This window comes from Kogia breviceps, chromosome 19 (genome assembly GCF_026419965.1).
Source record: "Kogia breviceps isolate mKogBre1 chromosome 19, mKogBre1 haplotype 1, whole genome shotgun sequence".
Lineage (NCBI taxonomy): Eukaryota > Metazoa > Chordata > Mammalia > Artiodactyla > Physeteridae > Kogia > Kogia breviceps.
In genome coordinates this window covers 55,585,799-55,609,417 of record NC_081328.1, presented here as the reverse complement: position 1 = coordinate 55,609,417, position 23,619 = coordinate 55,585,799, and the positions used below count along the sequence as shown (strand labels likewise).

At 48.4% G+C, this 23,619-nt stretch overlaps 1 protein-coding gene across 18 annotated transcripts in view; it reads left to right on the top strand.

The window, feature by feature from the left end:
- The window catches only part of MAP2K6 (mitogen-activated protein kinase kinase 6), a 116,024-nt gene that overhangs the window by 11,247 nt on the left and 81,158 nt on the right, over positions 1-23,619 (top strand). For 7 of the 18 annotated variants that reach the window (XM_067020753.1, XM_067020748.1, XM_067020750.1 and 4 more), the window contains exons 1-2: positions 14,823-15,146; positions 15,631-15,785. The exons of 2 other annotated variants lie outside the window; for them this stretch is intronic. In XM_067020753.1, coding sequence (XP_066876854.1) covers positions 15,050-15,146; positions 15,631-15,785 — 252 coding nt within the window. In that variant the 5' untranslated portion in view covers positions 14,823-15,049. Of the gene's footprint in view, positions 1-14,822; positions 15,216-15,630; positions 15,786-21,017; positions 21,125-23,619 lie in introns of those variants that run through there. 9 more of the 18 variants (XM_067020758.1, XM_067020754.1, XR_010838063.1 and 6 more) reach the window with 7 other exon arrangements.

Sequence of the window (23,619 nt, the reverse complement as noted above, 5' to 3'; positions counted from 1 at the left end):
TGTAATTATATAAGCAAGTTGTTGGTTCAATAATCAACGTCTACCTAGGTCAGGGAATAGTTTCCAGAGCATGGCCACAGCTGTAATTTTCATTTTCTATAACCTGCCAACCTGCCTTTTCCACTTCTTAGTTCCTTTTCTCTTTTCTAGAATTAGCTGAAGTCAGTTGAAAAGAAGGAAAACTGCACTTCTGAATTCTCATTTTACTTTTACCTGAAGAGAAGTGCTCCAGAGAGTTCTCTGTCTTACCAAACTTACTTTCTCAAGCATGATACCGGGTACTGGCAAGGGAGTTCATACATTTTTGTGTGTATTTTTAATTTCAGAAAAATTCCATTTAAAAGGTGAACAGATTTAATACAATTGATATTTTAATACAATTGTTAGATTAAATCTGTGTTTCTTTCATTATCTTGGTTTCGAAAACACAGTGACCTACAGCTCTGGAGCTCACAATAGGCTGTTTCTCAGTGTAACGATAGTAAGTCACCTTTTTCTCCTTGGGGACTTCATTCAGCTCAGGGCCTCAAGCGTGGACTAGGTGGGTGGGGGCTGAATCACCCCCAGTCCGAGTCAGGAAAGCCACGGGGGAGTTTTTGCCTCACCGTGCTGGGCAGTTAAAGAGAACATACCATCAGCCAGGGGGCTAGGACCCACCTGCCAACTCTGTTATCTCCTTCAAGTGGCTTGCTAAGTCTCCTTGCTTGGGACTTTGTTCCTGAATGAGTTTCTATTTTTATAGGTAAAGTAGGGGGAAAAAAATGCACATTTAGTTCTGGAATTGATTTAAGAATGAAATTGAGAATTTTTGATACACTAGGGTTAGGATGACTTTTTCCGTCTTAAATTGCAATCTTTCTTTTCTGGTGTGACCTGTCTGTCCTTAGGCAAGACTGACAGCAAGTCAGTGTTGGCGGGGCAGGGCGTAGGGGAGATGCGTGAGATTGTGTGTCGGGGGCAGAGGACCATATATTTCTTGGTTGAATTTAACAAGCGTTATTGAACAATTGTACAAATAACCTGCACCTTGCAGCTGTGCTCAGTGACGACACAGGTGCACAGAATTCCATCTCTGCCCTCAAGGAGCTGGCCGTCCGGGAGGATGTGTGAGTTTGCTAGGGCCGCCATAACAAAGTGCCACAAAAGTGGGTGCCCTGCACAACAGGGACTTGTTGTCTCACGGTCCTGGGGGTGAGAGGTCTGAGCTCAAGGTGGCCGCAGGCTGGATCCCTTCTGAGGTCTGTGGGGGGAGCCTGCTCCATGCTTTCCTCCTAGCTCCTGGGGCTTTGCAGGCCGTCTTTGGCATTTCTTGGCTTGTGGAAGCACTGCCCGGATCTTTGCCTTCATCGTTACACGGCCTTCTCCCAGTTTTCTCCTTTTTATAAGCACACCAGTCCTGTTGGATTAGGGACCCACCCTAATCCTGTATGACCTCAACTTCATGATAGATGCAACCACCCTATTTCTAAGTAAGACAAATTCTCACATTCTGGGGCGCTGGAGGTTAAGTCTTCAAGTTAGGAATTTGGGGGGAGGGGACAGAGTTCAACCCATAGCATGAGAAGATGAGCACGTCAGCAGGTTAACGCTCCCGTGTGTGATACGCGTGTAGTACACAAGGTGCGGCTGGGGTACGGAGGAAGGAGGGAGGCACCCCTCGACCTGGGTTGGAGCCTGTTGGTAGAGGGAGGACATTAACTTGGCCAAATGGAACTTGCGCTGTAGTGCTTCTCGGGAGAATAAGCAAGTAAAACAGGAGACTTGCCGTCTGGTCCTCGAGTACCGGCTCTTTTTTCTGATTTTCTGTTGTTAGTGAGAGACTGGCTGCTTCTAAACTGGGGGGCGGCGAGAAGGGGGGTTGTTAAATTCACACATATACACGCACACGCGCACGCGCACACACGCGCGCACACGCACACGCGCTGTTGCTGTCTTAATTCCCAAACTTAATTAGTGTTTGCTGGTGAACCGTCCGTGGCTGTCACATGCCCCTTCTGTGCAGATATACGGAGGCCTTTCCCTCTGTAACAAATGGTTCCAGTCCTAACGGAACAAAGCTTAAGAGGGGATGGCAGTGAGTAAGAACCAAGGATCTGTAGCCGGGCAAAGCTTATTTTTAGAAAAGGCCTGTAAGCCTCAGGAAAAAAAAAAAAAAAAAAAAAAGTGCTACTCGAGTGTTACCAAGCTCTTCCAATATTGATTATTAACAACAGGTCTTTTCAACTTGTGTGTCTTACTTATTTGTGTTAATAGGCAGCTTTATTTTATGTGGTCTGAGTACGTTTAGCATAAAATTCTGAATAAAAATACCCGCATCAGCTTCAGGAAGAAGGGACAGTCAGGGATGAAACTGTCGGGATGTGTTATCTATGGGGTGGTTGGGGGTAAGGTCAGTGGGAAGGAACTTTCCCAGCTTAGGACAGAGCTCCGTCATCGGTCAGACTGTCCTGCCAGGGTATTGATGGCAGCATCTGTCAAGTGCGTGGCCAGGTGGGCGACCCAGAACAGGCCACGGGACGGTAAGGCACCCTTCGGAGCTGGGTGGGTGGTCCCGGGGCAGGTGATCCGAACAACAAGAGAACAGGTGGGCAAGCGTGGTGGTGAGGCAGAAAGTCAAGAGTGAGATGAGCCAACACGGAAGAGGACTAAGCAATCATCAGCAGGGAGGTCAGCTGGCAAGTGGGGATCAGAGGGTGAAGGGGTCTGAGGACCCAGGGTGCAGAAGCCAGGCATGAGTGTGAGTTTTTATTCCGTACTGGCCCCGCGTATAAGAGACAGGTACCCGCCTCACCGGTTTCCTGCAGCTTCGGATGCAGTCTCTGTTCACCTGCCTATGGTGTGATGCTGCCTTCCTAGGCAGCCAGGGTGTATGGAGAGGAGGAAAAAGAGCAACAGAAACTAGCTTGGGGCTTGTTTAAAGCGAGCCTAGACTTATGTCCTCGCTGAGTACCTGCACACAGCTCTCTAAGTGGGGCCAGCAGAGTCAGAGGAAAACAGAAAGTAGTGAATCAGCTGGACGGTGTGACCACTGGCTGTAGGACTAAAACCAGCCTCTCATTTCCCGTCTCAGATTCGGAGGTGAATACAGTCTCATGTGGAAAAGCAGCCCTGACTCCTAGACTTTCAATCCCAAGGCAAAGCTGGGAAGGAGAAATGAAAGTTCTAGAGGAAAGTCTGTGCTGCTTTTCTGTTTTAAAAAGGGTATCGGGTGGCGGGGCGGGTGGCGGGGGGGTGGCGGGCGCGGGGGCACCTGAAACTAATATAATACATGTTAATTATAATTCGATTAAAACAAGTAGATCGGGGGATGCAGAGTCTTTGCGAAAGCACTTGGGCAGTGTCGAGAACCCGGACAACTGAGCTCCCATTTATGAGCCTGTGTCCTACATAGCGAGTGATCTTTGAGGGCCTACTGTGTGCAAGGCTTTGTGATGAGCGCTAAACTAACCAGGGCTAATCTGCATGAAAACCGGAGCGGTAGGTAAACTTATCCCCATTCTACAAAGGAGGAAATTGGAGCTCGGGTTAATAACTTGCCCAGAATCATACAGTTAGTTAGTGGTTCGCAGAGCTGGGATTTGGATCTAGCTCATTGAAATCCCAAGGTTCATGCTTTAGTGAAAAACAGAAACACCCTATTGCATCACAGTAAGGGAATGGTTGAAGTTACAGATGCCCACCTGATGTCACAGGTAATGAAGGCGGACAGAACCACCAATGGAAAAATGCTTATGACCTAGGAAGAGTGTATACGATAGACTGTGTTTTTTTTTTTTTTTTTGCGGTACGCGGGCCTCTCACTGCTGTGGCCTCTCCCGCTGCGGAGCACAGGCTCGGGACGCGCAGGCGCAGCGGCCACTGCTCACGGGCCCAGCCGCTCCGCGGCACGTGGGATCCTCCCGGACCGGGGCATGAACCCGTGTCCCCTGCATCGGCGGGCGGACTCTCAACCACTGCGCCACCAGGGAAGCCCGAGTGTATACAATATACAGGTGGAGTGGTCACAGGCGTGTGTGTGCATTTGTGTATATTTCTGTGTGTGTTTTGTTTTCCCTCCAGTGAAAGAGTCTTTTTCTTCGTGAGGGAGAATTTTGTTGAGTCCAGTTGCAGGAGGCACAGAGGAGCCTGGTGGGAACTGAGAAAGGCATCTTCTGACCCCTTTCTCTCTCCCTTTGCAGGGGCCGCGTTCTGCTTTTCCAGAAGCGTCTTTACTCTTGTCCCCTGCGGGCCAGGCTTTGTTACCCTAGCGGTGTGTGCACACGGTGTAAAGGAGCCGCCAGCCCTGCACCTGGGTGACCTGGTCCTCGAGCCCCCACCATCTTTTGACTGGTTACAGAGTCTCTGGTCTGAGAGATCACAGTCTCTTATTTTGCAAAAGAAAACATAACTCTGACAATGGGTGGGGGCTGGATTGACCGGATCTGAGTACACCAGGGGCACGAGGGTTAAACACGCGGCCCGCCGCCCACTTAGAGGGGCTGTAGGAACAGGTTATCTGAGTACGGGCATAAGTGAGGCAAATGGATTGACATAATAAATCAGGAAACACATGGAAAAATGAAAACAGCGAATACGGCTGCTTAGCCTTAAACTTGAATGAAACCTGGACGGTATTGTGACCTGTGGCGTTTTACATTTGCGTAACATTTTTAAAGTCCGCATACTGTTAATGATTGAAGAACTTAACGATTAAGGAAGGAGCTGGGTCTCCTCGTATTCCCTCATGTTCTCTGAGAGTGGAGGAGACTCAGACCATAGACACCATCATCTGCCTTTATAAGGAGGCCACTTGAGCCGTGAAAAGAGCAAAAGTACCATGTGGTGAGCAAACAGAGTCCAGGCCCCGGAGCTGGAGAACAGCACAGAAAAGGCGCCCCGGTGCTCTCTGCTGGCTGAGCGATAAATACCGGATTCACTTTCTGCTGATGTGACAGCTGCCCAAGTATATTGGTACAGAGTCTGGGCCAAACGTGAAGAGTTCAGAACCGTGGGATGTTACATCTAGCGGGGACCCTAGAGATCATGTAGGCCGCGCGCTTCACTTTATCGACAAAGCAGCTATGACCCAGAGGGATTGAGGCACCGGGAAGTCCCAGGTGATAGCGGATCCGGTCGCGAAGGCAGAGCTCCTGACACTCCAACGCGCCATCGTCGGCATCCCGGGCGCATCTTGATGCTCTGGGCCCACCTTTGACTCCCTGGGAAGCCCCTATGCTCACCCTATAAAGGCAGAAACTGACGGGCCCTTGAGGCCTAAAGATAAAGCATAAACGACAGCACCAGGCGCAGGAAATCAGGGCCTCTGTCCATTCAGTCGGTCATCAGATGACTGGATGGGTCTGTTCAATGCCGCACGCGGTCTCTCATGCATTGATTCGCTCCCTGACCATGTACTCGATGCTCGTGGTGGGCTTCGCGGCTGGGTGCCAGGGAGGGTGCTGGGAGATGATTCCTACTCGCAAGAAGCTCACGCTCTAACGAGGGACAGACTTGTGTACCAACATGTGTGACTTAATGAGAGCTCAGAGGAAAGGTTGAACAACTGCTTAGATCTTGGAAAGGGAATGGGAGACTTGGAGACTGGGTGGGAGTGGGGGGTCTGAGCAGACCCAGCTCCGGTCGGAGGGGCGGTGTGTGCAGGCCTGAGCGCCCAGGAAATCCTAAAGCCTCGTGTGGCCGCAGGGCAGGGGGTCATCTGTCTGGGTAGTGAGGTGAGGGAGGGGAGAAGGCAGGACCGAGGTAGGGAAGGCCCTGCAACTTGCGAGCCGTTCCTTGCCGGACGCAGATCCACAGTATGAAGTACTGCTGAGAGAGGGTTTCTTCCAGCAGCTGTAGCCGAATATAATTTTTTGTATCTTAGACTCAACTCTGCATCGCTGTCCCTTGGCAACAGGTTTTGTTAATATCCTGAGCTGGGTTTAAAGCGGAGCGCCAGATTGGCCACGAAAAGCTCTCCTTTGGCAAGTCTACGGCTAACTTTCTCTATCAGTTAGGAACAAAAGAAAGATATCGAGCTTTATGGGAAAGAGTTTGCAAGGGGTGATCAGTACTGGTAGTTTTCTTTCACTGCCCTTTGACAGCCCAGCTCCTAATGACACTTCGTTGGCGGCTCACCAGCTCGCGCTTGCCTCTGCACCACGGCAGGCCCGGAGGCCTGATTCTACGGTTTTTGTTCACAGGAGCATGTCTCCCACCCTGCTGTTTTTAGTTTTCAGCTAATGAACTTGGCGTTCCTGCCTGCTAAGCCCCGGGGGGATGGTCTGCTTACCCCATTCGCTTTCCTCCGTGAGGGCAGGCCGGTGCTACTCACATCTGAGGGCCTGCCATTCTGGAGGTTTTACCGACGGAAACCCCAGCCTCGGTTCTAGAGCCTGAGCGTCTAACCATGCGGACCTCTGGAGGTGGGTCCTGATCTCTGAAAAAGGAAAACTGCTCCATGGGTCCCAGTGTCTTAACAAAAGTGCTAGAGGGAGCACCTAGGAAATGGAAAATCAAACCTAAGGTGGTTTCTTCCAAATTTCATGAGCAGTTAATATTATTTTTGTGTTATTTTCAACTTGCTTTTTTTTTTTAACTCAAAATCTCCAAAGTGTACATCCACAGCGTTGCATACTTCTTAGCAACAAATCAGAGAAAAAAAAATTAACCAGTTGCCTGTAGTTTTTCACTAGATGTGTTCTCTCATCTATTGCCTCTCACCTCCTTGGGGCTTGGTTTCATCTTCTTGTAACTAGATGGTCGCTAATTCTGTTGTTTTAAAGAAATGCCTAATTTGATTGGGAAGATATATTAAGGCTGAAACGTGCAGAGAATACAGAGAGATGGTGCAAATTCTGAAGCGTGAAATTAAGGCAGGTGCACCCTAGTGGGTGAGGTATCAGTATTTCAGACATTTCACCCTTCCTCTACACCATTTGGGCTCAAGGAAATCATCCATGCTTTTACTGTTTGTGGTAGAAGTTTGGGAGAAATTAACTACTTAAACCATACTCTAATAGTAACCTGAATTTATATGTAACTGGACTCACTTGTTTTCCAAAGTGCATTTATCCATTTTAAATGCCTCTGAGAATAAAAGATAAATATGATCCTGCAATCCCACTCCCGGGCATATATCTGGAGAAAACTCTAATTTGAAAAAATACATGCACCCCAGTGTTCACGGCAGCACAATAGCCAAGACACGGAAACAGCCTAAGTGTCCATCGACAGAGGAATGGATAAAGAAGAGGTGGTACGTGTATACGACGGAATACTACTCAGCCATAAAAAAGAACGAAATCATGCCATTTGCAGCAACATGGATGCACCTAGAGATGATCATACTAAGTCTGACAGAGAAAGACAAATATCATATGATAACACTTATATGTGGAATCTAAAAAAATGATACAAGTGAACTTATTTACAAAACAGAAACAGACTCACAGACATAGAAAACAAATGTATGATTACCAAAGGGGAAAGGGGCAGGAAGGATCAATTAGGAGCTTGGGATTAACATATACACACTACTGTGTATAAAACAGATAAACAACAGTGTCCTACTGTAGAGCACAGGGAACTATATTCAATATCTTGTAATAGCCTAGAATGGAAAAGAATCTGAAGAAGGATATATATGTGTTTAGACGTATATACGTCTAACTGAATCCCTTTGCTGTACACCAGAAACTAACACAACATTGTCAATTAACTATACTTCAATTAGACAAAAAAAGAAAATGGTAAATAGTGGAGATGGAGGAAGAGCTTTGTTTTTCACATAAATTGTAAATGCAAGAGCATATGACCAAGAAAGGTAAGGAAGTCTTTAAAAAAAAAAAGGACAGACTCAGCTTTATGGATTGTTTTAGATCTGAGGTGCCTAAAAGTTAAAAAAAAATCTAAAATGTATTTTCAATCATTTGGAATTGATTTAAAAACAAAATACACGTGTTGCCAACAGTGTTAGCTTGTTAGACTGCAAACAGCACTTTAAAAGAAGTGCAGCTGTCACATTTTCTGTCCTTTGTAGAGATTTAGCCTCGGGAAGATAGCAAGTTTGCAAATTAACAGATCTCATCGAAATTCCATCCTTCTCCCCTGGAGCTTCCGCTACCCCAACGCCCCCCCCACCCCACCAAGAGCACAATCCTGTGGTTCTCTTGATTCAAAGAACATATTTTTCCTTTTTCTCACCGTTGGATATGCTAGTTATTAGGCAGGTCTCAAATGAGAATCAATGAAGAAATGCTGTCATTTTAAAAACTGTATAATAATGACTCGACAGTAAATATTCTGCATATTTGTTTTGCAAAAATAACTGGGTGGGGGCTTTTGCTCCAGTTAATTATAGACTGGAAAGAATCATAAGAAACGCTTTCTTTCTTGTTTTCTAGTTTATCCTCAGAGCCAGGCTCAGTGCCTGGCACACGGTAGGTGCTTAACAAGTACTGTTTGAATAAATGGGCTGGTAACATGCACAGTTAGCCTCACGCAGACTTGTAAGGTCGGCTGAGATGCGCTTTGACGAACTCAGTCTCCCCTTTCTAACCTCTCCTCTTGCTTCTCACAGGAGAACTTCTTATCACACCTGTGGAATCCTCCTGTGTCTTCTTTATATATGTATAGTTTTTATTGTGGTCACACATCAATACATGTAACATAAAACTCACTATTTAAATCATTCTAAAGTCTACAATTCTGTGGTTTTACTATCTTCACAAGGTTGTGCAACCGTCACCACTGTTTAGTTCCAGAACATTTTTTTTTTTTTTTTCAGAACATTTTTGTCACCACAGATGGAAAGCCGTCACTCCCACTCCCCGCCCCTGGCAACCACTGACTTTCTGTCTCTATGGACTTGCCTGTTCTAGATATTTCCTGTGAATGGAACCGTACAGCATGTGGTCTTCGTATCTGCCTTCTTCCACGTAGCCTAATTGCTTTCCAAGGTCCGTTCGTGTTGTAGCGTGTTATCAGCACTTCATTCCTTCTTACAGCCGAATAGCATCCCATTGTTTGGATACATCACATTTCTTTTCTCTTTTTATTTCCTATCACAATCTAGTGTCTAAGAGAACCTCTTAAAAAGTAGTTAATAAACTACATAATAAATATAACTTAAAAACTCATCCAAGGGGAATTTGCGTTGTTCAAGTGGAAAACAGCTGAAGATAGAGTAATATATTTCTGATGGGGGAATCTCCAAGATGGGAAGACATTTCCAAGGGGATAGGGGATTTTTTTTTTTTTTTTTTAGTGCCACTGAATTACATATTCGTGAACATCTGACTTCTTGCAAAACCAAGTCTACCGGTGGTTGTGGGACTGGAAAAGGTGCTGAACTGAGTAGATGGGCCAGGGGTTCTGATCCTGGGTGAACTGTTAGTTGACGCTATGTTGCCTAGTGTTTTCTGTTTGTTGTTTTGGTTTGATCTTGAACCAGGCCTTCTGCTAAGCTCTTTTACATACCTTTTTATCTCACATAATCCTCACAAAAACTGCATGGAATGAGTCTACTTTTTATCCACGTTTTATAAATGAGGAGTCTGTGCATGAGGAAATGTAGGGAGACTAGATACCAAAGCTGAAGTTTCACTTGTAGTAAATTGTGGGGCAAGACTCAGACTCATGTCTGATTATCTTTAGCCTGAGCTCAGAACCACTTTCTTTTACATTATTATTATTCTTTTTAATTTTTTTGGCTGCGTTGGGTCTTCACTGATGCACACAGGCTTTCTCTAGTTGTGGCGAGCACGGGCTCCAGGCGCACGGGCTTCAGTAGTTGTGGCTCACGGGCTCTAGAGCGCGGGCTCGGTAGTCGTGGAGCGTGGGCTTAGTTGCTCCGCGGCACGTGGGATCTTCCCGGGCCAGGGCTCGAACCCGCGTCCCCTGCAATGGCAGGCGGATTCTTAACCACCGCGCCACCAGGGAAGTCCCTCAGAACCACTTTACGGCAGGGGTTGGCAAACTATGGCTCACTGTGTGTTTTTGTACAGCCCACGAGCTAAAGTGGTTTACACAGTTTTAAATGGTTAAAATGATCAAAAGGAATGTCTCATGACCCATGAAAGTTATACAGAGCTCTAGTTTCTGTGTTAGAACAGTCACGCCTGTTTGCTTTATGTATTATCTCTGCTTTCATGCTACAATGGCAAAATTGAGTTATTTGGACAGAAATTATGGCCCACAAAGCCTGAAATATTTCCTATCTGGCCCTTTATGGAACACATTTGCTTGTTTCCTCACCCGTAAAATGGAGACAGGGTAAGAATTCAATTCAATTATCCTTCAGGTCCCTTTCAGCTTGAATGTTCTGAGAATTGCAGAGAAAGTTGTTTAGACCTTCTGCTTTCCGGGGAGGTCTCCAGCTCCTCTGCCTTCCTCACTGTCAGCAAATGAGTTTGCTTCTTTGAGGAGAAAGACTGAGTCCACATCTGAAACAGACATTTCCCCCACCCACCCCGCTCCTGGTCATACCCATCTGTGCCCTGACCTCACATCTCTCTGTGCATCTGTCCTTTCACTGATTCTTCTAGTCTGAGTGATAAACAACGTTATGGTTTATCCCCTGCCTGTCACACCCAGGCGCTCCATGGGCCAGTGAAGAAGGTTCAGAGATGATACGTGTCAAGTCAGGTGTATTATGTCCATTGTAGGGATGTGAGAACGGAAGCTTCGGGCGGTGAAATTGCTTCTCCAGGACACGCCAGATAGCAAGTCGTGGTGCTTGCAGAGGGACCCCAGTCTTCCTGACCCCAGGGCCGCTACTTCTCTTGACCGATGTGATCTTGGCTCTCTGTCTCCCTGACCCCATACGGCCCCCATTCCTCTATGTATACCCTCTTCATCCCCCCCACCCGGCTTTTTCGAATGTTCCTTTCTTTTTTGTATTAAGCTTGCATCCTGAGAACAGTATCCCCTTGGGTCAGCTCTTCCTCTGGCCGTACCTGCCAGCCCTACCCCACTCACTACCCTCATGAGATTCCTCTCCTCTCGGGTGTAAGCAGGGCAAAAAAGCACGAGTTCAGTTTGCTTCTGTCATCTGCAGCCATGTGACCTTGAATACTTGACTTCACTGAACCTGGGCGTACACATCTGTAAAATGGGATGGTGATCATAGCAGCCGCAGAGGCTTGACTCGAGAATTAAACGAGATCACCTGTGTGCTATACCTAAACGTGCCTGTGCTTAACAGACACTAAGAACTGCAGCTCTTAGCCTTCTATTATTATAGAATGGTATTTTCTATCCTTTTTTTTTTTTAAGAGTTTTTACTTTTATTCCAGAAATTTAACACATTTAATTTGTATGCTTTAAAAAAATTTTTTTTTGAATCGGGGTACAGTTGGTTTACACTGCTGTGTTAGTTTCAGGTGTACAGCAAAGTGATTCGGTTATACACATACACATATGTCCGCTCTTTTTTAGCTTCTTTTCCCACATAGGCCATCACAGAGTAGTGAGCAGAGTTCCCTGTGCTGTACGGCAGGTCCTTATTAGTTACCTAGTTTCTATATAGTCGTGTGGATGTGTCAGTCCCGATCTCCCAGTTTCTCCCTCCCCTGCGCTTACCCCCTGGTAACGGTAAGTTTGTTTTCTATGCCTGTGACTCTATTTCTGTTTTGTAGATAGTTCACCTGCACCCTTCGTTAGATCCCGCGTATAAGCGATATCGTGTGGTGTTTGTCTTTCTCTGTCTGACTTCTACCCTGTTGCTCAGTCCCAAGCCCCCAAATTACCTCACTCGGTTTTCTGGGGTGTTTCATGGTCTCCTTCCACTCAAACCATCCGATTTATATTCAGCTTGTTTTTTCCCTCGGTCACATGCACCCTCTCCTCTAGCCTCTTGCCGTTCTTTCCCTCCAGCATCTCGTACCCCTCCCATGGGCGGTGCCTTTGCATAGACGGACCATCTTCCCCTCCTTTCCTTCAAGTCCTACGCGTTCGTCGGGCCTCACCTAAGAGCCGGAGCCCCCTGTGACTGGCCCCTCTTGTCGTGGGCTCTTCCTTCGCGAGCTTCCTTTGAACGGGGAGTCACAGAGCCACCAACTGGCCGCAGGAGGCACCACGTTGTCCTTCGCACTTGGTCAGGTTGCGTGACTTCAGGAAGGTCACCCAACCCGTTGGTGACAGTGTCAGACACTGCCTTCTCTAGTTTCGTATAAATGATCTCTGAATCATGTACATGTTCTCACATTCCTCACCGTTCAATCCACAGAGTCTCAGTACTTATTTTATGATAGGCTCTGAACTGAAGGAAGGTAGTAAGGACGAGTTTCGTGCACTTGCACCTGAGAGCGCGTGCCCCCTGAGGCACCTTGCTTGCCCAAAACCTACTCCTGGTCCTGGTAAGACCTCCGCTTGTCCTGGGAGCTGACCATCAGGGTGGGGTGGGGTCCCGGGAATGACTCACCACACCAGAGGCTCCGGCAACATAGAGGAAGTAGTGGTTAACTGGGGGGCCATTAGGAAAGGCTCCACAATGGAAGTGACACGGGAGCTGGATTTTGAAGGATGAATACGAGTTCAGTAGCAAGGGGAAAACATTTTGGTCAGAGTGAAGAGCTTAGGGAAAGCAAAGGAGGCCTGAATACGCGTGTCCTGTATGGCACGTAGGTTTTGGGTACAGCTGGGTTTTGTCTGGGGTGCAGTTTCTTAGTCAGTTGGGGGAGAGGAGGTGATGGAGTGACCAAAATTCAGATTAATTTTTTTAATTTAAAAGTCCATGCTCTTCTTCTAGTACCTCATTGTACTTCCTTCCATATAAAAGGTCTGAATAGATTTGGCCCTGAAAACTTTTTTTTTTTTTTTTTTTTTTTTTTTTTTTTTTTTTTTTTTGTGGTACGCGGACCTCTCACTGCCGTGGCCTCTCCCATTGCAGAGCACAGGCTCCGGACGCGCAGGCCCAGCGGCCATGGCTCACGGGCCCAGCCGCTCCACGGCACGCGGGATCCCCCCGGACCAGGGCACGAACCCGCGTCCCCTGCATCGGCAGGCGGACTCCCAACCACTGCGCCACCAGGGAAGCCCCTGGCCCTGAAAACTTTTGAGGTGCTGTAACATTGTCCGTTTGTCTTTCTGTGCCCTTGAACTACAATTTTGTTATTTTCAGCCCCCCCCCCCCTTTTAATCCCTTCTGCTTGCTGTGTGATGCACACTGTGAATGAAAAGGTTGATAGGGTCACTAGTTTAGTGCTGCTTCAGCTGGAAGTTTCTGGATGGGGCAAGGTGCTCTGCTGGTTGATTTCTTAGCCTTGAGGATATGATCTCTGAATCAATGAGAGTTCGTCGTGAAAAGGTATGGAAACTGATTCTTACTGATCTTGGCAGGAAATGAATCCGTTGAAAGAATCTGGGGTAGTTCGTAGAAGATGCCGAAGGGCCAGAGAACTAGAATCAGACAACAGAGCTTGAACAGAAACGAAAATATACCAAAGAAGGGGGCTGGTGCCGACGCCACTGCTATACTACTAGTAGGGTACAGATTCCTCGCTTGTGCCACTGCTGTCGGACCTGGGGTGTGTCCTCATCGTAGCTGCTCCAGCAAGGCTTCCCCAGCTGGAAGGAGCTGCCACTGCTCTTGTCAAGTGCCAGGATGGATCCTGTGCTGCCCCTGCCTGTTTACATCACTAGGGACAAATTCCAAGTCTACAGTGGTTGTGCTGGGCCCAGACTCCAGCGCAAAGGGTGCTGAGAAAGGGAGTATCCAGCACTCTTAGCTTCCATCACGGGTAGCTGGCTCCGCCTCGTGAGGTTGCAGATTCTCCACACACAGGAAGGGGACTCACGCTGTAAATGCAGGACCAGTACGTACTGCCGTCTCTAAGCTGGCCATCGTACGCATATGCCACCAACTCTCAGGCGTATGGGAAATTCAAAGTGTACTTGCATCGGGAAAAGATTTTCACCAACAGTCTGAGATAGAGGAAGGAAACTCAGACTGGGAGAGTTCAGTAGTGGAGTGAAAACTCTCAGTCTTAGATTACTTACTGACCTCAAAAGCAAAAAAGGGCTGGCTCAGCCTCAGTTAGGTCTGTCAGGGAGCTAATTCTGTTTCACTTAAAAGAAGTGGGATTTGAAATGTGAATGGCATGGCCTTGATTTGTGAATGATTTTCAGAAATCATAGACAAAATCAGAGAATAAAGTTTGTTTTATCCTGATTAAAAACTTGAGTAGTAGAATAGGTGTTTTTCTTGTTTCCCAGGAGGGCAAGTTGTCGCATGGAGGAGCTCGTCGGGGGTTATGTAACGACCAGGTGGTCGACCCGAGGCTAGGACCTAGCCTTTCCCTTTTGCTTTCTGTATTTTCACCACGCCTTGGGTCTTTGTCTGTAGGAACTCCGTTTTCTGTGGGTAAGAAGTGAATTGTCTGTAAGTGCCCGAGTACCACGAAGAGTATTAAAAGAACTCTGATGTTATGCCTAATGACTGGGTTGGTGGGACATAAACGGTAGCTTTACTTCTCAGGGTGGTTATTTGGATGAGGGCTATGTTGCATTTCTATACTCTAGCTTGAAAAAGTAAAACCTCGTGGAGGTGTCTCTTCCTTATTTTGAGATATTTTATACCATCAACTTCAGTTTCAAATGTATCCTTCTGAGCTTTAGTTCACATTTATTTCGAGTCATTAAAGCATGCGGGTCAGGTGGCCCAAGAAATCAGATAGGTACACACACAGCTAAGGAGTTAAGAGTTTAAGCAAGAAAAACATGTTGTTTATTTTTTACCCTGCAACAAAGGTATTTTGGGTGTGTGCACATGGTCTCAGCAGCTGCCGTCTCCCTCAACGTTAGATTAGCTTTCATTGCTTTCGTCTCTCCTGGGCACGAATGGAAACGGAGCCCGGGGCAGGGCAGATCTATCACTTTGCCTAAGAATATCCAGTTTGTATAATCTAGCCGGTGATTGACAGTTGACTGTCCAGCGGCTGAACGCTGGCGTTCTCCGAGGGACCGAGGACGCAGTGCGGGGGTACAGGTTGGATCTACGTTAGTCAACAAGTGTTTCGGGTGACGCACAGGAAGCCTAAACGATACTAAGTGCTAGAGATTGGATTGCTGCATGTTCAGAGTCGTGTTACATGGGCTAAATCAGTGGCAGCAGGACCGGCGGAGCCAAGTTACTCTCTGTACCTCAGTTTCTCCTCCAGTGTTTAGAGGTATATCCTAGACCCCAGACCTCTCATGTGTGGCTAGGCTTGGAGGTGGGTGTTTTCTCTCCTTGGCAGGTGAGGAAATCCAAGCTCGGGGAGGCTGAGTACTTTCCTCTGAGGTGGTCATGGAGCTAGTCGGTAGCAGGGTGTGTGGATGCGGACTTAGATCCGGGGCCCCTCAGCCTCATTGCCTCTTCGTATCCCCTGCCTTTTGCAGCATCACATCAGCGCCCCCCCCGCCCCCCCAGATCCTGAAAGACACGTGTGCACGCCTCTTCTGCCTTTTCACAATGGCTGTGTTTTGAGCTTGTTGGGGAACAGGTGCTTGAAAACACAACGGCTAGACTTCGTCGTGATTTTTTTTTTTTTTTAAGATGTTGAATTATTCAATTCTGCGAAGTAGTCACTGAATTCGATACCCTCAGCAGGTTCGATGATGTGCTGGATTTGTATAACTTCGGATTTTATTGCCATCTTTGTTTCCTACCAGCAAAGGAGTCCTATGTAAAGGTCGGTTTGGGAAGCGGAAACGGGCGATGGCGCGGAAGGCAGTCTCCTCGACAGGTGGGGACTGGAAGGCCAAGGATGACACACGGAAGCGCTGGGGCAGCCGTCTCAGCTGGGGCCACCGGCGCCCGCAGAAGGGTGAGCGTTAGCCGACCACAGGGAAGTCAGGTCCCGGAGGCACGATGGGAGTGAACAGGCAGCAGGGTCCACGCTTCCCTAGCAGGGAGCCCGGGGCAGGGAGACTTGGAAGAGGGGGGAACGGCTGAGTCCAGGGAGATGCAGGCCCGCCAGACTGTCGAGGTCAGCTGGCAGCCAGGGCCCTTTCAACCTGAAACTGCGGGACCTCTCCCTGGCGGTCCAGCGGTGAAGCCTCTGCGCTTCCCCTGCAGGGGGCTCGGGTTCCATCCCTGTTCGGGAAGCTGAGATCCCGCGTGCCGCGTGGCCAAAACACAAGCAAAGAGAACAAAGCACTCTGAAATCGCGGGGCACGGAGACGAGCCCCAGGGACTCAGGGTCGCGAGCAGGCGAGCACGTCAGGCAGCCTAGGCCTGAAGCAGGGAGGCGCCCTTAAACGCTGCTCCCCCAGGAAGCAGGACACACGCACCCAGACACCATCGGATACCCGCCTCGCCCCTCCTCATCTGCAGGAGGGCTCCTTACCCCACCGCGAAACCGAGCAAGTGGCTCAGTAATCTAGCGTCGTGCGGAAACGCTCTCAGAGCGTTTTTCAGGAACACTCAAGTCCTCTCCGCACGGAGGCCTAACTGAACCCTGTCTCACGTGAGACTCCTTCTGAAAAGGCCCCGTCTTCTCCGCTCGGCCCTTAAACGCGGCCTAACGTTTTTACGCAGGAACCGCGGCCCGCGCGCGCTGCGGCTGTGTGGTGCGCGGAGGGCCCGGGTTCCCAGCGGCCGGGCGGCCCTGGGTCTCCCGCTGCCGCCGTGCGGCCGCGCCGCCGGCCCTGGCCCGTCCGGGCCTCGATGGCAGCCACCGCGGGCCTCCGCCCTTGCCGCTCTCCTTCGCGCGCTGCTTCTGTGCTTCCGCTCAGCCGCGCCCCGACTGTCGGCCCCTGCGGTTTTTACTTCTTTAGCACCTCCGGGTAACGCCAGGCTCCTCCCCCCGGTGGCCCGACGGGCTGCTTGCAGGGCCGGGTGTCCTCCTGGTGCTTTGCTTCTTCGTGGCTCCTTTCAGCATGGTTCAGAGCATTTGTCTTCGTTGCTGGCGGTGGAGGTGCTCTCCTTCCCCTTTTTGCCTCTGGTGGCTCCTGTCCTTGGGGTTCACGGCTTTTTCCCACATGCTGAAGTTGCCGAGTGGAAGGCTCCCCTCACAACTGGGGCGTTTGTAGGTGTTGCAGGGCTGGCCGAGCGTGATCAGCCACGCGTGCTGTGTCCAGGTCTAGGGCAGAGGCTGGCACTCCGGGGTCACAGCTTTGAAAGTGACATCACCAGTCCTCTGAGGACAGGGGTGAAAGGAGCCTGTTTTTCTCCTCCTTTTTAGCATGATTAAGACCATCGATTTTGGAGCCAGGCTGCCTGGGTTTCAACCCCAGCTCTCCCCTAATTAGCTGTGTAGCCTCAGGCACGTGACTTAACATTTCTGTTTCTCAATCTGTAAAATGGGGATAATACTAGTACTCTGGAAACAAGGCTGATGTGAAGATTCTATTATGTGATATATGTTTTATATATTTACAACATACCACACGTAAAAGAACATCATATGTCAATACAATGTATTATTACAGTTATGCATTATATAACATCATATAATATATTTATAACATATATGTTATATATCATAATAGTATATCACTCAAATTATATATAATATTATAACATATAACATATAGTGTATAAACCATTCATATAGAGTTAATAAATGTAAAGCCTTTAAGACAGAGCTGGTATACAGCACGCAGGTGCTATGCAAGAGTTTATTATGATTGTAACAACATTTAATGGAGTATAATCTGTAAAAATACTGAGTCACTATGCTGTACATCTGAAACGAATATAGTATTGTAAATCAACTATACTTCAACAGAAAAGTCAGTAGGAGAAAAAGAGTTTATTCTTATGTGTTTCTGTGGAGTTTTTTCTGCGGGGGAGGGGGAGAGGGGAGTGCATTTTTGGTTTTGACTTAAAAGCAAAGGCTGATTATTATTGCTTAGACTGTCCTGAGTGGTTAGTTGTCATTTCTATCCTTCATTTAAAGATGTAGGGCTTCCCTGGTGGTGCAGTGGTTGAGAGTCCGCCTGCTGACGCAGGGGACACGGGTTCGTGCCCCGGTCCGGGAAGATCCCACGTGCCGCGGAGCGGCTGGGCCCGTGAGCCGTGGCCGCTGAGCCTGCGCGTCCGGAGCCTGTGCTCCGCGACGGGAGAGGCCACAGCGGTGAGAGGCCCGCATACCGCAAAAAAAAAAAAAAAAAAGTAAAAAAAAAAAAGATGTAGTGTTTTCCTAGGAGTAGGTACAGAGTGAATATGAGCAGCTTGATCTAAATCTGAAGCACAGCAGGCACCTGGACGGCTCTGGGTCTGGGGCAGTAGCGTTTGGAAGGCCTGGTCTCCACGTTGCCCGGCCAGAAGCTAACCAGTTGGCCACCTGCCCATCTCCTCGGGCCTCCGAACGTCTCTCTTGTTTTCAGTGCTTTTCCGTTCCCTTCCGAGACCCTTGGGTTTGGGATGCAGCCGTGGAGGTCGTGCTCTGGCCCAGCCTTCATCTGTGCTCGGCCTCTGTGTAGCATGTCGGAGGTCGGGGGCAGGGGGTCAAACCCATTGTTCCAGTTTGGGGTAACAGTGCAGTTTTTCCTTGAGAAAAAATGTCTTCCGGAGCACTTTTTCTCTTAAGATCTGTGTTTCATGATAAAGTTGAGCTAGGAAGTTGAGGCCAGTGTTTTAGTTTCATCAAAAAACACATTTTGTGAGCACCTTCGATGCAAGAAAAATATAAATATGATCCTGCCCTCAGAGTAATTACAGTCTAGACAGTACAGTCTTGTAAATGCACACATGTATATATAATGAAATACGATAGCAAAGTAGTTTTGGTACTTGTGAACACAAAACCAAGAGGGTTCTAGTGAACCTGTGAGTGAAACGGGATGGGCAGGGGTGAATCTTGAAAAATGTTTACGGAAGGGATTTTATTTGAGCTGAATCCAGAACATTGAGTTGGTCGGCGTGAGTCAGTCAGGGAAAGGAAGCATAGTCTAGACAGAAAACAGCGTGAATAAGGGCACAGAACCTCAAAGCATCCTGGTGGTCTGAGAATGGCAAGAATTTGTCCTGGCTGAAGTGAAGTATGAGTGAAGGACAATGAGAATTAACAACAAGACTGCACAGTCGGGGGTTATCAGCAGCATGCTGGCACTGGCTTGTGTCTGGTTCACGAAAGCCGTTTATTTATTAAGTAGCCAGTAATTGTGCAATCTGCTTGTTAAACTGTGGGTAGCTTGAAATTGACAGTGGTGGAAATATTTACACCATGGAAATCGGCAAGCGTCAGGGCTTTTATCCTCCCGAAGAGGGCTTTCTCAGTGCCCTGCTGATGGTGATGCCCTGTGTGCCCCTCCGATCGTTATTCTTCGGGGCCCCTCCATGTAGGCCATGGGAGCCAGTGCAGGATGCTGGCAGGGGAGCGTCACGATCAGCTTTGTAACGTAGGAAGAGAACTCTGTGTCTTTGGTTTTGTCCCTCAGGAAACAGACCCAGAGAGGGAGCTTTCCATGCAGGAGGTTTCTGGGGGGCGTCCTTGGGAGTAGAATGGAAGGGGAGTGAATGAAACATGCCTGGACAGAAGGAAGAGGGGACAGACTAAGCTGATAGGGCCCGGGCCACAGGGATGCTTTGGAGCTGGATGGGTTCACCCCAAGGGTCCCGCCCAGAGGCACAGGGGTCAGGCCTTTATACAGCCGCCATCACTGGATGAGGCTGGCCCTTTGGAGGGGTGCGTGGCCACTGGGAAGTGGCGCCGCAACTGAGGACACTCCCAGGAGAAGCTCCGCAAGTGGGGAGGGCGTGCCTCAGGCCTGAAGGCCACTCTGGGTGTTCCACCCCAGCACCCACCGCACCCCAGTGGCAGTTTGGAGGGTCTGTGAGCCCCATGCGGGGAGGGCAGCCGGGAAACCAGATGGGAGAGTGTGGCTGTCTTCCAGGTCAGAGGTGATGGAGGCCTCGATAGAGGAGCAGCCCCGAGGAAGGAGGAGGTGGGGGAGGGGCAGCTAGTGAGCAGGTAGGCCTGTGGGACCGGTTCCCCTCCCCTGGTGGTTTTCAGCTCAGGGCCGGCGCTGCCCCCGAGGCTGCATTAGGCCGCATCCAGAAACAGTCTTGGTGGTATAAGTGGGAGGGGCTGTGTGTTTGTGTGTGTGCTCTTGGCATTTTGGGAGTAGAGGTCAGAGAGGCTGGCAGACATCCCGCCATGCACAGGGCAGCTCCGCAACAGAGCATTACCAGGCCCCAAATGTCAGTAGTGCCAAGGTCGATTTGGTATTATGAGCAAAGGAATGGTATCAGGAGAAGGGGAAAGGAAGCGTGAGATGCCTTCCTCCTCTGTCTCTGCCCAGGGCATCTGGGTATTGCGTCCACAAGTCAGTACCAGATTGCAAACGTGGAGATAGTCCTTTACTGATGGGCAGAGAAGAACTCTTATCTTAGGAGCAAATACACTTCATATTGTCTGTAAAACCCGTCCCGTCTCCTATGGAAACTTTAATTCTAGATAGCAATAGATTCTCATGTCTTTCCTTTCCATCTCCCTTCCAAAAAGTTCAATTAGAGCTTCCCCCTGTATTTAAAGATACAGATGTGAAGGAAAGCAAATAATAATAAAGGGGCTTTTGGAATCACCCCTGGTTTTTGCTACCATGGTAAAAGTTTTGCTAAGAAATAGCAGTACTATGGGGATAATTGAGAAATGCATTACCTAGGTCTTGGCAAGGGAGTAAAAGCAAATGAAGAAAACGAAGTTTCATCAGGGAAAACCAGGAGCTGATAAGGGAGGTCTGAACTTAGGTTGTGGAGGAGGGCATGTCAGATATCTTAGTTGGCTTCTAACATGAGGACATTCGATTCTAGCAAATTGGTAAGGACTTTGGTGCTATTTTTTTTTTTTTTTTTGCCTGAAAGCTGGTATCGCACAGAGGGACAGTCAGCCAGGCCCCTGAGGTGTCCTGGTCAGAGCCGAGCAGACTCCAAGCGAACTGGGGCAGAGGGGCCCCTGGAGCCACCGCAGTGCCCTTGGACGGGCCTGAGCAGAAGAGCAGAGGACTTTGGCAGGAGCAGAAGTGCAGATTTCTTGGACGTGCGCGGGTGGGAGAGCAGAAGAGGCAGGCACACTGACGCCTGGTGCGCTAATGGATGAGATGACAGACGGGAGCGTCGGGCGGAAAACTGCTCCCGTAGAGGCAGGCGGGAGGGTCTGTGGGCCTAGGGTTTCCTTTGCATCTCTGCCGTCACAGAGTGAAAGCAGGCAGATAATGAGTGAGTGTGCGGTGTTCCAGCAAAATTTTATTTACCAAAGCAGGCGACAGGCCAAATCTGGCCGATGGGCGGTGGTTTGCTGAGCCCCTGGACTCGGGTCTTGAGGAGCTGGGTGCACTTCAAAAATGATTCTGATGTGCAGTTTAAGGAAGGTGTGGACAAGGAGGCGTGGGTAAGATTTACGGCCAAGGCGGCCAGACGCACTCACCCTCCTTCCTTACGTCTGGTCTCCTTCTCCTAGCCACCTCTCTCCTGTCTCTCTTTATTGTTTATTTGTTTATCTTGGCCGCACCACGCGGCTCGCGGGATCTTAGCTCCCCGACCAGGGATCGAACCCGCGCCCCCTGCAGTGGAAGTACGGAGTCTTAACCACCGGACCTCCAGGGAAGTCCCTCTCTCCTTTTTCTAAATAATTGTTAGTGTGTGTGTATTTTTAGCTGCTTATTAATAATAATCGATTTCCTGTTATTTTGGAAGTGTTCAACTGTAGGAGGAACCTCTTCTAGTTCTGTTCTCTCTGTTAGCCCTTTGTAAATGCAGTTTAGCTATTTTTCTCCTGGGGTGGCTCTTTAATTACATTTTGTTCTATTGGCCACTGACCTTGGGTCAGTGCTTCTCAGCTTTGACTGTATGTTAGAATCACCTGGGGGATCTTTTAGACACCCCGACACCCAGGCTGCATTTGGAACAATTAATCAGAACTCCAGAGGCAGGCCCAGGCATCATTATATTCTAAAGCTCCCTGGGGATGCCAATGTACGGCCAAGGTTAAGAACCACTGCCTTGGATTTAAAGGAAAAAAAAATGTCCCCAACACATTGTCCTAGATGCTGAAATGAAGAGGGAAATTTAACCTGCGTCGATAACCATTTATGGCCCACAGGTTATAACTATGAAAATGGAATTCCTCAGATTTTAAGGGCTGTATTCAGACAAACTTATTTCTCAGTGCCACAGTCGGAATTCTTTGTTGTGGCAGACGCAAGAAAAGAAAGATCAGGAAGGTATTGTGACTTGGCTGGCGTCTGCATTCCCAGCCAGAAGCGCTTTTTCCATCACCGGGTGCAGTGACAGCCTTTGAGCGTGGTGAAAGCTTCCAGGCTCCAGTGATTAAGTCATTACCCACAGGAGCCAGTCTTGACCAGAGTAAATGACCAGGACAGATGCTCTGACTGTGTCCAGAGGGAATAACCTTCTAATGTAGTCATGGCCGCGTACACATTTGATGATGTTTCTCACACAGAGCCTACTTGACTGCTCAAGGTGATTTCTGTGTCACATAGGGAGACCCAGGGCAATTGAAAAGGTAAATTCAAGGAACTTTTATAAAGATATGTCAAAATTATTCTGAAAACATGTATCTGGGGATAATAATACTTTGTAAGTAGCAACATTTTTAAGGGATTGTGTCAACAGCATATGGTTCACAATTTTTTTTTTTTTTGCACTTTGTAAATGCAAGATTCTAACCTTGTGATGCTGGAATTGCTCAAGTATTTACTATTCAAGGCTGAACTTCAAAGATTTAGAGCTTTCTCTCCTAAGCGAGGGTTAGAGAATCATGATTCTGGGGGGCGTGGGGCGCAGCCTACGAGGTTCTGAAGGGTGTTGCAGCTGGGCGCAGAGCGTCTAATAACTACTGCAGCTTCTCAAGGTCCATTATATATGCTGGGGATGTGACTTCGTTTACTGAGGGGCCATGGAAAGAGAACAGGATTCTGTCCACTGCAAGTAGCTGAATACCAGCGAAAGTGGTTGCACAACGGGGGTTTCTTACTCCCTCTACAAGAATACCTGCAGAGGCACCCCTCCGGAGCTGGTTAATTCACCAGTTTAGCCCTGCCCTGGCTTGGGAGGGTATCCCTTCAATTCGTGATTTCCTTGACTTTTTCTTCCTGGTCACAGGATGGCTGCTCTGTAGCCCCAAATATCATGATGTCACATGACAACATCAAAAGGCAGGAAAAGAAGGGGACATTTCTCCCCTGGGTCTTATTATTATTTTAATCAGGAAGGAAAAGCTTTCCAGGAGCTCCCAGAAGACTTCTCAGATTGCAAACCTGGAGCCAAAAGCTGTGTTCCTTATTCCCCCTCAAACCCATATTGGCAAAAGGCGTTAATTTACCACGGTTGGCATAAAATAGGGGTTAGCAAACTTTTTCTGTAAAGAGTCTGATTGTGCATATTTTGGCTTCGTGGGCTGCATATGGTCTCTGGTCTATACTCCTCTTTTTCTTTTCTTAACCCTGGGAAAATGTAAACAAGCATGATTATATCTAGGGGTGTGTGCCAGGCATCCACTAATCAATTGCTTTTCATCTTCTGAGGCTGGTGGAGGGGCCCACCAGCCCTGCCACCCATTTTCAGAGCAAAACTGTGATTTTGTTATAGCAAACTGAGTGGGCAGCCAACTGTGCTTGCCTCAATATCTAATTTGTAGACTTGTTGTGATGATTATTACATGTCATAACTAAAGAAAGCAGATAATGTAGTTC